This window comes from Gadus macrocephalus, chromosome 6 (assembly GCF_031168955.1).
Source record: "Gadus macrocephalus chromosome 6, ASM3116895v1".
In the NCBI taxonomy this organism is placed as follows: domain Eukaryota; kingdom Metazoa; phylum Chordata; class Actinopteri; order Gadiformes; family Gadidae; genus Gadus; species Gadus macrocephalus.
This window is the reverse complement of record NC_082387.1, coordinates 8520988-8536590: the sequence shown is the minus strand read 5'-3', so window position 1 is coordinate 8536590 and position 15603 is coordinate 8520988. Positions and strand designations below refer to the sequence as shown.

At 43.5% G+C, this 15603-nt stretch overlaps 1 protein-coding gene across 1 annotated transcript in view; it reads right to left on the bottom strand.

The window, feature by feature from the left end:
* LOC132459085 (triple functional domain protein-like) overlaps positions 1-15603 on the bottom strand; it is an 84538-nt gene that overhangs the window by 57156 nt on the left and 11779 nt on the right. The window contains 2 exon segments of the mRNA XM_060053460.1: positions 2424-2590; positions 6211-6406. Of these exon segments, the coding sequence (XP_059909443.1) occupies positions 2424-2590; positions 6211-6406 (363 nt within the window).

Genomic DNA, 15603 nt, shown 5'->3' with positions numbered 1-15603 from the left:
ACTTGTGGGGTCCCCCAAGGATAAATTATTGCGTTGCCTTGATATTTTTATACTTAGGAACCCACTTTAGCAGATTTGGAAAACCAACACTGATCAAGTGCATGGAGCGAATGAAGGACTGGATTTGCCCCAAGTCCCTCCGGCTAATTAAAGATAAACACTGGAATAATAATATTTGATGCCAAAGAGGAAAGATTTAAAGTAAACGCTTGAAGTGAATCTGAATCAGTGGCATTGAAGAATAAATCTGAAATCTTGGTGTAGTTATGAAGCGTTTTATTAGGTGAGTGCTGCATGCAGCGCTCAACTATTGTTCTTCATAAGTTTTATTCTTTCTTTCTTTCTTTCTTTCTTTCTTTCTTTCTTTCTTTCTTTCTTTCTTTCTTTCTTTCTTTCTTTCTTTCTTTCTTTCTTTCTTTCTTTCTTTCTTTCTTTCTTTCTTTCTTTCTTTCTTTATTATTCTCTGCAAACTTTGGGAACTATCTCCTGCCTAAATTTTTCACCTAGAGACTCCATTCAAATATAAATATTTTATACTTTTTAAGATATTCTACTTTTAAAATATAATATTTTTTTAAACATAGGAGTCAATGGGAGGACGGCAGAGCCGTCCTCTGGTACTTCAAAATGTTTAAGACATAACTAAGTCAATTTTCAACCAATTTCGATATCATTTAAACTTTTTTCAGAATCAAAGTTTTAGTTTCATACCGGCTTGGTCTAATTGATTTACGACTTTTGAACTGTTGTTCCAATCCCTTCACTTGATCTAAGCCATTTAACGTTTCTTTATGTCTTAATCTATGTGGCTTTATTAAAAAATATTTCCAACCTCGCTTTGCACTACAGCACTCTTTTCTAGTTAATTATCTACTCTGTTTTTCACCACTTGATTTCTTATATCCTCATGTTATACTTTTGTATTATTCTGCTTACATTTCTCCTTGTTTTGTTTATTTTCTTTTAATGGTTGTCCTTTTAATGACTTTATGCGTGATTTATTCCTTTGTGAAGCACTATGGTCTTGTATTTGAAGGATCTAGATAATCAAACTTGCCTTGAAGGCTTATATCCTGTTTCTCTTTCTCATTTTGATATTAAATCTTCTTGGGGATGTGTTTCTTACTACGATTATTAAGATAATTTATTTTATGATGCCTTATATTGCCTTTTTTCTTAAAAATAAGCAAAAATCTTAAAAAGAAATCAGTGAACGATGAGCCATCTAACATCTACCCAACAACATCACAAACCGAGTACCCACAACTAGTTCAGCTCAACAGTACACCAACACACAAAACCTGGTAGTTTACACACCAAAACCGATCGTTCATTTGTAATTTCCCTATAGCCGTAATGCCTTTGAAAGCTGAAAGGCACAGATTAGCAATTTCCATGTTACTAATGTTAACCTCCATCTCCGTACCACCTGAAACTATAACTCCTGGTGCGTAAGACAGGGAGGGGAGGCGCGGACGAGGGGCGGTGTGTTTGTTGACACCGCATGAGTCACCCGCCGCTACGTTCGTGTACAGACACAGACCCCGGCCCCGCCCCCTGCCGCATCACCACTGCAACACATGGAGGAATGTGTGTATGTTGCTGGAGTGAGTGTGTGTCTGTGTGTCTGTGTGTATGTGTGTGTGTGTGTGTGTGTGTGTGTGTGTGTGTGTGTGTGTGTGTGTGTGTGTGTGTGTGTGTGTGTTTGTATTGGCGTGTCTGTGTGTGTGTGTGAGTGAGTGTTTGACATCAACCCCGACACGGCCAGCGCTTATTTGGCCATAGGTGTGTCTGTCTGTCTGTCTGTGTCTGTCTGTCTGTGCTTGTTCAGTTCTGACACGTGCCGTCGACCTTTGACCGTGTGCTGCGGTTGCCATGTCAACAACGTCTCCTCGCCCCCCCCCCCATCCCCCCCTCCAAATAGCCCTGCGTAGCCTCCGCCTAAGAGGTGTCACGAATCACCCACCCTTTTTAGACATGGATTCATGCATGACACAAAGGACCGCCTGGACACACCATGAAGCAGCATCAATGCATGGAAACATTCCAGTTGTATTGTGTCTACAAACCAGGCTAGCTTAGCATTAGCTTCACCTACACTTGCATGGATGCATGCTTGCCAGGCGATCCCCCATGTGTGTTCGTGTGTGTGTGCGCGCGTGCACATGTGTGTGCACGTGCAAGCCTGTATGAATGTGCACGTTTCCATGAATGTGCACGTTTCCATGTTTGTGCGCGTTTGTGCGTGTGTATATATATGTGTGTCTGTGTGTGTGTGTGTGTGTGTACAAGCATGTATGTGCCCATTTGTATGTACGTGTACGTGTTTGTGTGTGTGTGTCTGCCTGTTTGTTTGTGTGTGTGTGCATTTGTTAGCACGTTAGCACGCTAGCCCGTTAGCTCGTGGCGGCGCTCCAGCCCACCTGCTTGACTTCGGCCTGCAGGTGCCTCAGCTGGACGCACTGCTCCAGGTGGCGGCGGTGCTGCTCCGCTGCCAGGTCCAGCTCCTGCTGCTTCTCGTGGAGGAACTCGAGCAGGTCCTGCACCCGCGTGGCCATGTCCACGTCGCGGTCGCACAGCAGCTCCACGCCTGACGGAGGGAGGGAGAGGGCTGGACGTAAGGTTGACCTGTTGCTATAATGTATAAGCTTGTCCGTTTTGTTTAGATCTTCTTCGGTAGGGGTGTGAACTTTTGAACGGAAGACGCGAGGTGTGATCATAGTGAACAGGTTGTTCTCATGTATCAGTGTTCTCTCAAGTCATTATTACATGTAACATACGTAAGTAAGTAAATAAAAAAAAACAGCTCCAACCTATTTTTTATATTGGCCAAAATAGGATTTTTTCCTAAATTATCATTTTGGTCACTGTGACAAAACAGCATGGATTGCTATGTATTTGATCATGGAAGGCATGCAAAAATATTTAGAGCTACGGTAGGCTTTTTTTTTTTTCTATTTTGCAATTATGCCTGCTGCATCCATGTAATAATGTCAATGTAACAATTGGCTGGCCTATACCACTCTGTCTACCTACCTACCCGGTTACCTGCCTGCACTCTGCCCCAGTCTTCCACAAGGCCAGGCAGACCCTTAGGCTAAAGCTAGCAAGCTCTTCATGTGTTTGGGGTAAAGTGGGTTTGTAGGGAGACCTAAAGGGAGACGTAGGTTGGATCCCTCAAAAAATAAAGCCTATTCTGGCAGGTCACTCGCAAACTACATACCCTATCTTTAAAACAAAACAAAACAAAAAAAACACGCTTTTGGTCTCACTGGCAGTTTCAAGCAGAGTTCTAGGTAAGAGGGGGGCATGTTATCCCCACGGTTACGATGCCAACTTTAGGACATTAGTACATTAGAAGATTCTAATGTACTTTTTAAAAAGGCCATCTCCTTGCTACCACCTCTAAACCCATGTTCTGCTGATGATCTTGTAGAAAACTTTAATTTGAAAATTTTGAAAGTCATAGATGTCATTGCACCTTATAAGGTTAAAACAATTTCTGGAAAGCAAAAGGCACCCTGGAGAAAAGCTGCTTCTGTAACAGCACAGAAAAAGGAATGCAGGAAGGTTGAACGCATCTGGCGTAAAACAAAACTTCATATTCACCATGATATCTATAAAGAGAGCCTCCGTGCCTACAATTTAGACTTAAAAAATGCTAGAGAAACATTTTTCTCGAATATCATTAAAACCAACACTAATGCCGCTTTTTCACCGCACATGTAGCTCGACTCGACTCGACTCGACACGACTCGACACGGTAGCAGCACGGGTCGTTTTCCACCGCAAATAGTACCTCCTGGACGTGGGCGGGGTCGGCTGCGCGAAAGGGCAGTGACGTATTTTTGTACGCGACGCAAACAACACCTACGCAACCCACACATGGACAGAACCCACATAACAACAATGGAGGACATCGATGTGATGGTATTCGTGTTCGTATTATTAGCTGGCATGTTGAAGAAGTTGAAGAAGTGGAATATGTTGGCTGCGGCGCTGCTATGGCTGTTACCAGCATGGTTGCCATGTCGCTCTCGTGACTTTGTCACACTCTCTGGCCAATCAGTGGCCGGCCGTCTGCCGACGCCACCTTTTAGCATCGGCTCAGCTCGCTTGGAACCTAGAGCGAGGCGGTACTAAAAAAAGCAGCCACTTCAGGTACCAGATACCATGTTTTCGCGGTGGAAACGCCAAAAATGCGAGCTGAGTCGAGTCGAGTCGAGCTGGTACCATGCAGTGGAAAAGCGGCATAATAATGCAAAAACCCTATTTGCAACTGTTGACAGACTGACCAACCCCCCAACAGAAATTCCACCTGATCTCCATTCCACGCAGAAATGCAATGAGTTTGCAGCTTTTTATATTGATAAAATTGAAGGTATCAGACGCGCCATCAATATCTCCACTTCAAACAAAAATGTTGGACTACAACCCTGTTCAGGCAAAAATTACGTGGCAAGGATGGCATGCTTTAATGTTATCGACTCTCAAAATCTTATGGAAACTGTGACACAACTAAAGCCATCCACCTGTTGCCTTGATACTATACCTACCAACCTCTTTAAGAATGTTTTCGACTGCCTAGCAGTAGACATATTGCAGATAGTTAACAACTCTCTCCAGTCAGGCAATTTCCCAAAAGCTTTGAAAACTGCAGTCATTAAACCCCTTCTAAAAAAGCGGAGCCTAGATGCCTCTATTATTAACAACTACAGACCAATATCAAATCTACCATTCATAAGTAAAATCATTGAGAAAGTTGTCCTCCAGCAACTAAATCACTTCCTGGCATCAACTGGTTGCTATGACACCTTCCAATCAGGATTTTGACCCCTGCACAGCACTGAGACCGCCCTTATTAAAGTTGTAAAGGACATCCGTCTTAACACAGACTCTGGCAAAACCTCAATACTAATGCTACTTGACCTCAGTGCTGCATTCAACACTGTAGACCATACATTACTTCTGGAAAGGTTAGAAAACTGGGTGGGGCTTTCAGGCACTGTCTTAAATTGGTTCAGGTCCTACCAACAAAATAGGAACTACTTTGTTTCCATTGGCGACTTTGTATCAGAATCAACCAACGTGACATGTGGAGTCCCACAAGGTTCGATCGTAGGACCTTGTGGTCACTCTCTGTCCCTGAAAACCTCAATCAAAGCCAGAAATCTAGGGGTTATCATGGATTCAGATTTACATTTTGACAGTCACATCAAATCAGTTACCAAATCGGCATATTATCACCTTAAAAATGTAGCAAGACTTAGAGGGCTCATGTCCACCGAAGACTTACAAAAACTTGTACATGCCTTTATCACTAGTAAGCTTGATTACTGCAATGGTCTCCTTACAGGTCTCCCAAAACAAACTCTGAGGAAGCTTCAGCTTGTTCAGAATGCTGCTGCTAGAGTTCTAACAAAGACCAAAAAATGTGATCATATTACACCAATTCTGAAATCGTTACATTGGCTTCCTGTAGGTCAGAGAATTGATTTTAAAATCATGTTGCTTACCTATAAATCCCTACATGGTTTAGGCCCAAAATATTTAACTGATATGCTTCCACTACATCAGCCTTTTAGACCACTAAGAAGCTCTAAGACCAATCTGTTAATTATCCCCAAAACATGGGAACATGGGAAAGCAGGATTTAGTTACTACGCAACAAATAGCTGGAATAAACTCCCAGGGGATTTAAGACTTGCCCCAACTCTGAGCACCTTTAAAACAAGACTGAAGACTTTTATGTTTGCTATAGCTTTCTGCTAAATCTTAAATACATTGCACTTTCTAAAAAGCTTTTTTAACATTTGCCTTTATTTTCTATTTTAATACTAAAATGCCTTTTTAACTTTCTATTTTTTGCATATGTTTTTCTTTTACTTACCTATTATTTTATTTTATTGTATGACAATGTTTATATGTGAAGCACTTTGAGTCTGCCTTGTGTATGAAAAGTGCTATATAAATAAGGTTGCCTTGCCTTGCCTTGCCTACTGTCTTTGTGTAACTGTTATGAGCGTTTGTAATAAGCGATGTTGCATATGAAATCCCCCACATACCGTAGCGTTATACTTTGGGTGTCAGAGAATCCAAACCCTCACTTGGACGTGGACATTAACAAAGACGATAATATGAGGAATATAGTGGTTTTTGGTTTCGCTGGGTCTTAAAAGAGAATCCCTAGTCTAAGGGCTCCCCACTCACCGGACGCCTGCACCTCGGTGACATACTGCAGCAGCTCCTGGCCCTGGTGGATGACGTCGAAGGTGAGGTTGTTCATGGTGAGGGCCTTGTCGGCGTGGTGCTGCAGACGCTGCTCTGCCAGGGGCAGGTCCTCTGTGTCAAACTCGCCCATCTGCTGGGACAGCTCCTCGTTCCATGACTCCAGGTCCGAGATCACCTGCTTGAAGGAAGGAGAGAGCGGTAGGAGATAGGTGATGAGGCTTCACAATAAAAGTTGCATCATATTTGGAGTTGAGTACAATTTTATGTATGTGTGCATATTTACTATCTACATTTTATTGCGTGTATCCCTTGTAAGCCAAACTTTTTCGGTTATATTCTTTGGTCCTTTTATTTCTTTTCACTTTTAAATGTATTGAGCAATCAAAGCAATCTTGTATCAGTAACAATTTTCCTCAGGATTAATAAAGTAATCACAGTATTTTGTATTTAATCCTGTTAATTAAATTAATCTGTTAATTAATTTAACCCCAACCTTTACCCTATATTGTTTTACTAGTTTTAATAATACAATAATAATTAATTGAATAATAATAATACGACAATGCTGCAATCGCACAACCTATACACAACGTGTAACACACACACACACACACACACACACACACACACACACACACACACACACACACACACACACACACACACACACACACACACACACACACACAAACAAACACACCAACCCACGCAGGTATGCGCACAATATTCCCAAAGTATGACAGGGCTGATTACAGTATAAGAAATATGAACCACTCGCTGCTCCATGTTTTTCCATTCCACAATTGGGCAAGAACATTGAGTCATTGAGTTCTTGACTCCAAACGCCCAGCGGTGCTGATGTGTTGGTGCTTGCCCTGAAGCACCAAGAAGAATCCCTGCATCACAAGACCAGCGGGCACATTCTGCCCCTCTCCGACTTCCCTAAGGTACGGCCACACCAAACGCGTTACCTGCGTACCACGCGTATAAAATCGGCAATTTTTCCATAGGGAAGCATTGGTTTACGCGCGTATGAGGTGCGTACACGCGTATCATGCGTACCAAGCAACATTTTACTCGCTGTAGGGGCGTATGAGGCGCGTACATATACGCCCGTACATATACGCCCGTATATATACGCGCGCACATATACGCGCGTACATATACGCGCGTACATATACGCGCGTACATGTACGCGAGGAGTTCAAAAAATGTAACTTTTTACGCTCATACGCGCCGCAATAGCCAATCAGCGTTGAGCTTGACCCGACGTCACTGGCAGAGAGTAGTGAGCTTGGACAGAAGCATACGGCCGACATCTTTCTTTATTCTGTGTGGAAATAGTAACATAGTTACGCCATTAAATGCTTTTATGGAAACATTTTTAGCGAGAAATGTGCATTTTACTTTCATAATGTTCGCTCGGTGAATGTGAAGGATGTTTGGTTTGATAGTTATGACGAAGAGGGAACGCTCCGTTCACTTGCATGGACAGAGTCTCTGGTTACTAAGCAACCTCAACGTCTTGGCGGACTATATATCTGCTGATCAACACTACGAATGCTGGAAACACACCAGACACACCATGTGAAGTTATTTAACCCGATTATTGTTATTTATATCCGAGAATATTTAATCTAACCCGATCTAAACTCTATCACCCAAACACGGCGGCGTTTGGGTTTCCTACCTCGGACTCCAGAGCAGCCATGTCCATGGCAGCCACGGCCGGCAACTTTCTTTATTCTGAGTGGAAATAGTAACATAGTTACGCCATTAAATGCGTTTATGGAAACATTTCTAGCGAGAAATGTGCATTTTACTCTCATAATGTTCGCTCGGTGAATGTGAAGGATGTTTGGTTTGATAGTTATGACGAAGAGTGAACGCTCCGTTCACTTGCATGGACAGAGTCTCTGATTGCTAAGCAACCTCAACGTCTTGGCGGACTATTTCTCTGCTGATCAACACTACGAATGCTGGAAACACACCAGACACACCATGTGAAGTTATTTAACCCGATTATTGTTATTTATATCCGAGATCATCCATCCAAAAACAGCGGCGTTTGGGTTTCCTTCCTCAGACTCCTAAATCCAGCGCAGCCACAGGCTGGGGGGGGGGGGGGGGGGGGAGTTTTGGGCGGTCTCATCTACGCGCATATGCGTACGCGCGTATCTGACCATTTTTGACACAAAATGGTCAAGCAACATTTTCGCTGCGTTACGCACGTACATGGTACGCGAGGTACGCGCTTGGTGTGTTCGCACCTTCAGTCTTGTCACAGCATCTCGTCAACAACCAGAGACACTGGTGACAGTATTCCCCGGCCTTGAGGGTCCTGAAGGCTTCAGTGTCCAGAAAATCCAACATATGTTCCAGAAGACGTTGTTGTCGTGTAAGTGGTCCTCCTCAACACTTTATGGAAACTGTTTTCATTGCCTGGATCTAAGAACACTGACGCCTTCAGGACACTCAGACCAGTGTCTCTGAGACACTGTGGGAAACAGTTGTGTTCATATCAACACGTAACCCCGTGGATGAGTTATTTAAAAGTATCGCACGCATTTGCAAGAGAAGGATCTTCATAAAGCGATAATCAATCAGTGGGAAGCCATGACCGACCATGTTACCGTCATCACTTTAAAACAACAATAAAAGAGAAAGAGAAAATAGGCCATGTGACGGCCCACCTGCCGTCAGGTATGTCCATGGGAGACAGAGCAGGGGTCTGTAAATCACTCTTGAGTTAACAGCCAGTGACAGACCTCTCAGCTGTTAGCAGAGTATAAGAAGATACGAGAATGCGCTCATGCATGTCTCAACAGCTGGATCATCAACTGGAAGGATATTCAAGCTGTAAGGAGTTGTCTTGTGGACACGCCTGGTGCCACTAAACAGTTTTTCCGATTTTTCTTAGAGTGAAAATGAGCTCCCTAAAACAGTTGCTTTCGTCAAATCTGCCGTCTTGAAATTGAATCGCCGGCGTCTTAGTTACAAGTCCTTCAACTATGTTAAATTGGCTGCCACGGGGAAATATAAAGAAATAAATTGGTTGTCACACTGATGTCAAACATCCTTGCAATGAATCTCAACAATGGCAGCTGTAGCCGTAGAAAAAGTGATATTATGTTGTGGTGCATAAAAACATCAATTACAGCAGATGTATCAAACAAACTCTTATTTTGTAATATAATTATCTTCTTGAAAAACTCCGGAATAAATAAAGATATGATACAAATGAAAATGAAACCATTCCCCAGTCACAACTCAAACATTCACAACCATGCCTACACATTTGAAACAGCGTCATAGATGTACACATAGGGCTGGGTGATTAATCGAATTTGATTGCGTGGCAAACGCTCACTAAGCTAATATAATCGAGTTGAAAAGTTATTTTTTTTAATTTATATATTTTCTTCATTAAACTTTTAATAGAAATTGCAGAACACCCTGATACATATCTGTAAATTATTTTAGATTTGAATATTTTCTATTTGACCATTTTGTGTATTTTTTTAAGGCAAAATTTCAATGTTCTCAGTTACAAAGTGTTTTTTGGGAGAGACATGCTGAATAAGTGCATCATGTTTTCAAACTCAAAAAATAATCGATTGAACAATCGTGATTTCAATATTGACCAAAATAATCGTGATTAGGATTTTTTCCATAATCGAGCTGCACTACAAACACAACAGAGGCTAGGAGCATGATCCCCATATCCAGAAGTTTCTTGGTTCCATCCCCTCATCCTTGCACTACTCATAAGCACACCGACCATGACGCCACCCCCCGTCTCCTCTCGTCTGTATCTCTATACGCTTTGAATCAAAGTGACTGCTAATCCTCTAAATAACTACTAATATCCATGATCGCCATAATCACTTAAACCAGCTTTTGTGATTAAACCCCGACACTTTCAAAGAAACGTGTCAGACAATTTTCCTTCTTGATATCTTCTATGTTCAAGGCTCCTTCCCGTCTGAACAGAAACAACTACGACCGAGAACTTTGCTTTAACCATATCCGACAAAAATCCCCCAAATCCGGATCACTCCATAATTCCCCTCAAAACGCCATGTAAAAAAAACACCCAAACATTGGGTTACGTTACCTGAAGGACAGCCAAAAGATGCACTGGTGTGTGTAGAAGACCCCCTACCCCCCTACCTCACCGAACACTCTCACTGAAGGCTTATTTGCACTGAAGCCCCTAGCAGTCGTAAAGCAACCAGCTCGGAACTGAATCCCCCTCCGTTCACAGATGGTACCCAAGTGTGGCGATAGCTCCGTTTACTGTGGATCTCAGTCCTAGGGAAACACTTGATAAAGTATTTGCTATAGGTTGCAGTACCGGCTTTCGCTTCTATGAAATCCTTCTCACCTGCCTACTAAGAGAGTGCAACGATACGTCAAATAAAATACAAATGAAGTACAGTATATCGTACTGACAGAGGAAGAACGCTAGCGTCAATAAGCCACGATAGTAACCGTATAAATAAATAACAACCGTTTCATACGCATTTTAAAGAAAGCTCTTAGGAGTTGAAGTGATTTACAGAGCAGTAGCAAATTACCTGGGCCTTTTCCTTACTCCTGTTTCGCCTCCAGTGAATGTTTAATAAAATCCCCTCCCGGTATAGAAAGACCATCTCCGTGAACTTTCTAGGAGCATTGCACAATGAACGACTGGGCTACTGAGCCTACCTCTTAGCTTTACTAGATCTTAGCTTGACTCTCTGGTGGAGATAGACACAGGGAGAGGGAGAGGGAGAGAGAGAGAGAGGGAGAGAGAGAGAGGGGGAGAGGGAGAGAGAGAGAGAGAGAGAGGGAGAGGGAGAGGGAGAGGGAGAGGGAGAGGGAGAGAGAGAGAGGGAGGGGGAGAGGGAGAGGGAGAGGGAGAGAGAGAGGGAGAGAGAGAGAGGAAGAGGGCTGTTCCCTGGAGGAAAGCCCTTGTAAGCCACGTGTGTTTCATGTGAACTCCTGCCCTCTCTTCAAACACACACACACCTCCCTCATCCAGCAAATCTGGAAGGATTCTTAAGGCAGAGGATAAGTGTGTGTGTGTGTGTGTGTGTGTGTGTGTGTGTGTGTGTGTGTGTGTGTGTGTACGCGCACGACACACATTCGTGTGTATTCGTGTGTACGTGCGGATTGGTTTGAGATTTTGGGAGCCGCTATTTATTCCTATTCACGTGCATGTGCACGCATGCGTGCATGTGGGTTTGTGTCTGTGTGTGTGCGTGTGCGTTTGTGTGCGAGCGTGCGGACACACTTGTGCTGGCTCGACACACGATGGCTGTGTACGAACAGACCACTGGCAACACTGAACCGATGGGCAGAACTAATGTGCAGACTACACCACCGTCCCCCTGAGATCCACCAACCAGATCCCACTGTTAACACCCCCACCTGGTGCTGCATGTGTGGGCAGGCTGGGAGACCCATGGAAACCATGAACACTTATTAGGAGGGCGGTTGGTTTGGGAAGCTTTGCCATTCTCAATCAACAGGCAAAGTGCTGGTATATTCCCCCTTACGCATCTATCGATGAAGGCAATCTTAAGGAGAAGGAGACATCCAGCACTGTTGTTAAACTGTAGCAGTATGAATTCACTCGGCACAGAATTCGTATTTGTGATGGGCTCCGTGCCATATAATCCTGAGAATATTTTTAAGAGAAAACCTACTTTTGTGATTCGAGACCCAGGTTATGAGGTCACTCAGCAACTGTTTCAGTCAATCAAGGGCAGCGGTTTATAAGACACTGTTCAAGTTGATTTTAGAATAACTAGATGCGATTGCGTCACCATTTCACTGTGACATCACGTTCAGTTTTTATAGCCCTCAGGTATAGTATTTCAGTGTTCACCAACACACACACCTAATCCACATGCTCAGACAGATATTGCGCATGCTTTACACATTACACAACACAAATTACACACACACACACACACACACACACTAGGGCTGTCACTTTTTATTCGAAGTTCGAATATTCGTTCGAAGGTGGGGTGAAAAGTTCGAATTCGAAGTGTAATTCTCCATTCGAACTGTAAAAATGCGCTATAAAGAAGAGAGCGGCGAGTGGCTTTTCCTCAATAAAGCGGCCCTCCTGGATCCCCGCTTCTCCCGGTTAGTCCACCTTTCCCCTGCACAGAAACATCTCGTGACTGAAAGCCTCTCACACGAGCTCATTGAAACGGAGACCGACACTGATCGCACACGACAGGGAGAAAAGTCCGCTGCTGCGCTGGGCGCGATGGGCAGCCTGTAGCGGCTGCAGCTGCAGCGGTAACGGAGAGCTGCGAGACTACTTGTAATTTTCTTTACAAGTACAAAAGAGCAGCATGCCGTGTTGGAGGTCGGCCTCACAGATTGTTCGTTTATATAGGCTGTGTGTGCCATGGACGACATGCGCTCCGCATATCGCGCTCCGAGCAGTTATTGTTAATGCGTAAAAGACAGCCGCACTTGTGTGTCGGAGCTTCCTCTTGTTGTGTTTACAAATGTGTTATCCATGCGCGCAGATGGGGACGGGGACGGGGGGGACATGTCCCCCTCAGATTCATAGTGACCCCCCCACTCTGTCCCTACATAAGGCGACAAACATCGCCGGCAAAACTGAGGATTGATGTTCCGTTAGTTAGACTACATAAGGGGACAAACACCGCCGGTAAAACAGAGGATTAACGTTCCGTTAGTTCGACTAATTTACACGCAGCGCGCATTGAGAGCCTGGCGTTTGTGTGCTACGACTAATGGTGCGTTCCAGTTGTGCACGAATGTCAGAATTTCCGTGCTCCAAGTCAGAATTGTAATCAGAACCCCCCGTGAAGTTGGATCTCCAACTCAGAAAGTCGGATTAATCTCACCAGCCAGACATAGAATTCATGCTATCTGCTACTCACGTAAAAAGTAGTTACATGTTTTGTTTTTACGTTTGTGAGGCTGGGACGCGCTGGGAGCACTCAACTTTGGGGTTACGTTGTTGCGAGCTCCAAGTTCCGACTTTCAGTGTAAATTGAACACACCATAAGGCACGACTCTCACTCCCCAGGGTCCTAAAGAGGAACTGGTTGCTCAGCCGCGCCTGTACCTGTTGCGGTGATCATTATGACAGAGCGGGTGCAATGAAGAAACAAAATGAAGCAGCAAAAAACAATCAGTGTTTTTTTAAAAAACAAACAAAGTAAGTAGGCTATCCTATCCTACGCCTGTTGCCTGTTGACTTTCCCAGATGTGGCAGCTAATCGTTTAGTATTGTTGAGTAGCTAGTGACATTAATAAACGGCATTTACCTGAAGTAGGCTAAATGTAAAATAAAAGTATTTTTATGCCGTGGGTGCCGCTTTAATGTTTTTTTCATTTTTATGTATAATCTTAGAAAATTCCTAAAGACATTTTGAGTGTGCCTGGCTCTGGCCCATACCTTGTCATTCTCTTTAGCTAGCTAGCTACCTACACTCTAGTGATAATGTCACACACTCTAGCTGTGAACATTCTACCAATACACACCCATACATTTTTATGGCCTGATTTTTGGAGATTTATCTGCAAACTGTTTGGCTTAGAAAAGTCATAGCACTAATCTCCCGACCGAGCCGCCGTTTTGGTACCTTTTTGTGTGTGTGCGACCAAAACTGGGAGGAGTAGTCGACCGAATAACGTAGAGAAGAATACAATATTATAATAACTATGGTGGATAGTAGTAGTGTGCTTTTCCAGGCACACTAATAAGCAACTGTTAAGTGAAATTATAAGATTTAAAATGTCAACATTATCCTCCTGGCCTGCAGGCAATTCCTGATGACAGTGAAGCAGGCCCTAGTCAGTCAAGGAAGAGACTGCATGAGGAAGGAGAGAAAGAAGGAATACAGACAGAAGAAGCAGGGACAGAACAAGGAGGGAAAGGAGGAATACAGACAGAAGAAGGGGACAGCCACAGTAGAAAAAGACAGCATGAGGAAGGAGGGAAAGAAGGAATACAGACAGAAGAAGCAGGGACAGAACAAGGAGGGAAATAAGGAATACAGACAGAAGAAGGGGACAGCCACAGTAGAAAAAGACTGAATGAGGAAGGAGGGAAAGAAGGAATACAGACAGAAGAAGGGGACAGCCACAGTAGAAAAAGACTGAATGAGGAAGGAGGGAAAGAAGGAATACAGACAGAAGAAGCAGGGACAGAACAAGGAGGGACAGGAGGCGACACAGATGGAAAGGAAGTTGACATGATAATGACATATACAAAGCCAAATCAACCTGACCCTTTTCAGTGCAAACCATTGGCCCATAGGCTATTACGAAAGTAACTACTTGAGCGCTAGTTAAAGCCCAAATTACACAAAAATAACTTATTGAGTTGAAATAATTTGCTGACAGCTTGGTCCCCCCCAGTTCAAAAATCCCATCTGCGCCCCTGGTGTTATCAAAGATGTGTTTTTATCCTGTGCTGTTATGAATTCAGTAGGTATACGTGATTTCCACAAGAAATAAAAAGAAACACGACAACAGTTGTTGTGTTTCTTTTTTTTTTTTTTTTTTTAATAGTTCTATGGGGGGGGGGGGGGGGGGGGGTCGAATGTATTCGAATGTATTCGAATTAATTATGGACATTCGAAATTCGTTCGAATTTCATTTTTGGAAAAAGTGACAGCCCTAACACACACACACACACACACACACACACACACACACACACACACACACACACACACACACACACTCACACATACGCACACACACACACACACACACACACACTAAAACACACACATACACACACACACACACACACACACACGCAGACAGAAACACACATATGCAGACAGAAACACAGACACACACACACACACACACACAAATACACACACACACACACACACAGAGAAAAAATACCCTCACACACACACACAATCACACACACACACACACACACACACACACACACACACACACACACACACACACACACACACACACACACACACACACACACACACACACACACACACTGTCTGCCATTGCCTCTCCTTTAAAATTGTTACCACCTCAGACAAGCACCATAAGGCTCAGATATGTAAACCACACCCACCAAGTCATCTCACCCCCCCCCCAAAAGCATAAAGCCTCACTCTCAGACAGAACATCCACACCACACTAACCGCATATTCAATGCAAAACGTCCTGATAAGTACAGCAGGCCTTAATTGCAGACAGGCTATTATTAGAGACCGTTAATTATTTTGAAAGGCTGCTCCATTTACATTCAGAAATCGTGATTGCGAGCATAACTCCGTACATACACGTGTGTCATGACAAAGTAATGTGGTGATGATACTAATTGTAATAATTCCCAATCGTCAT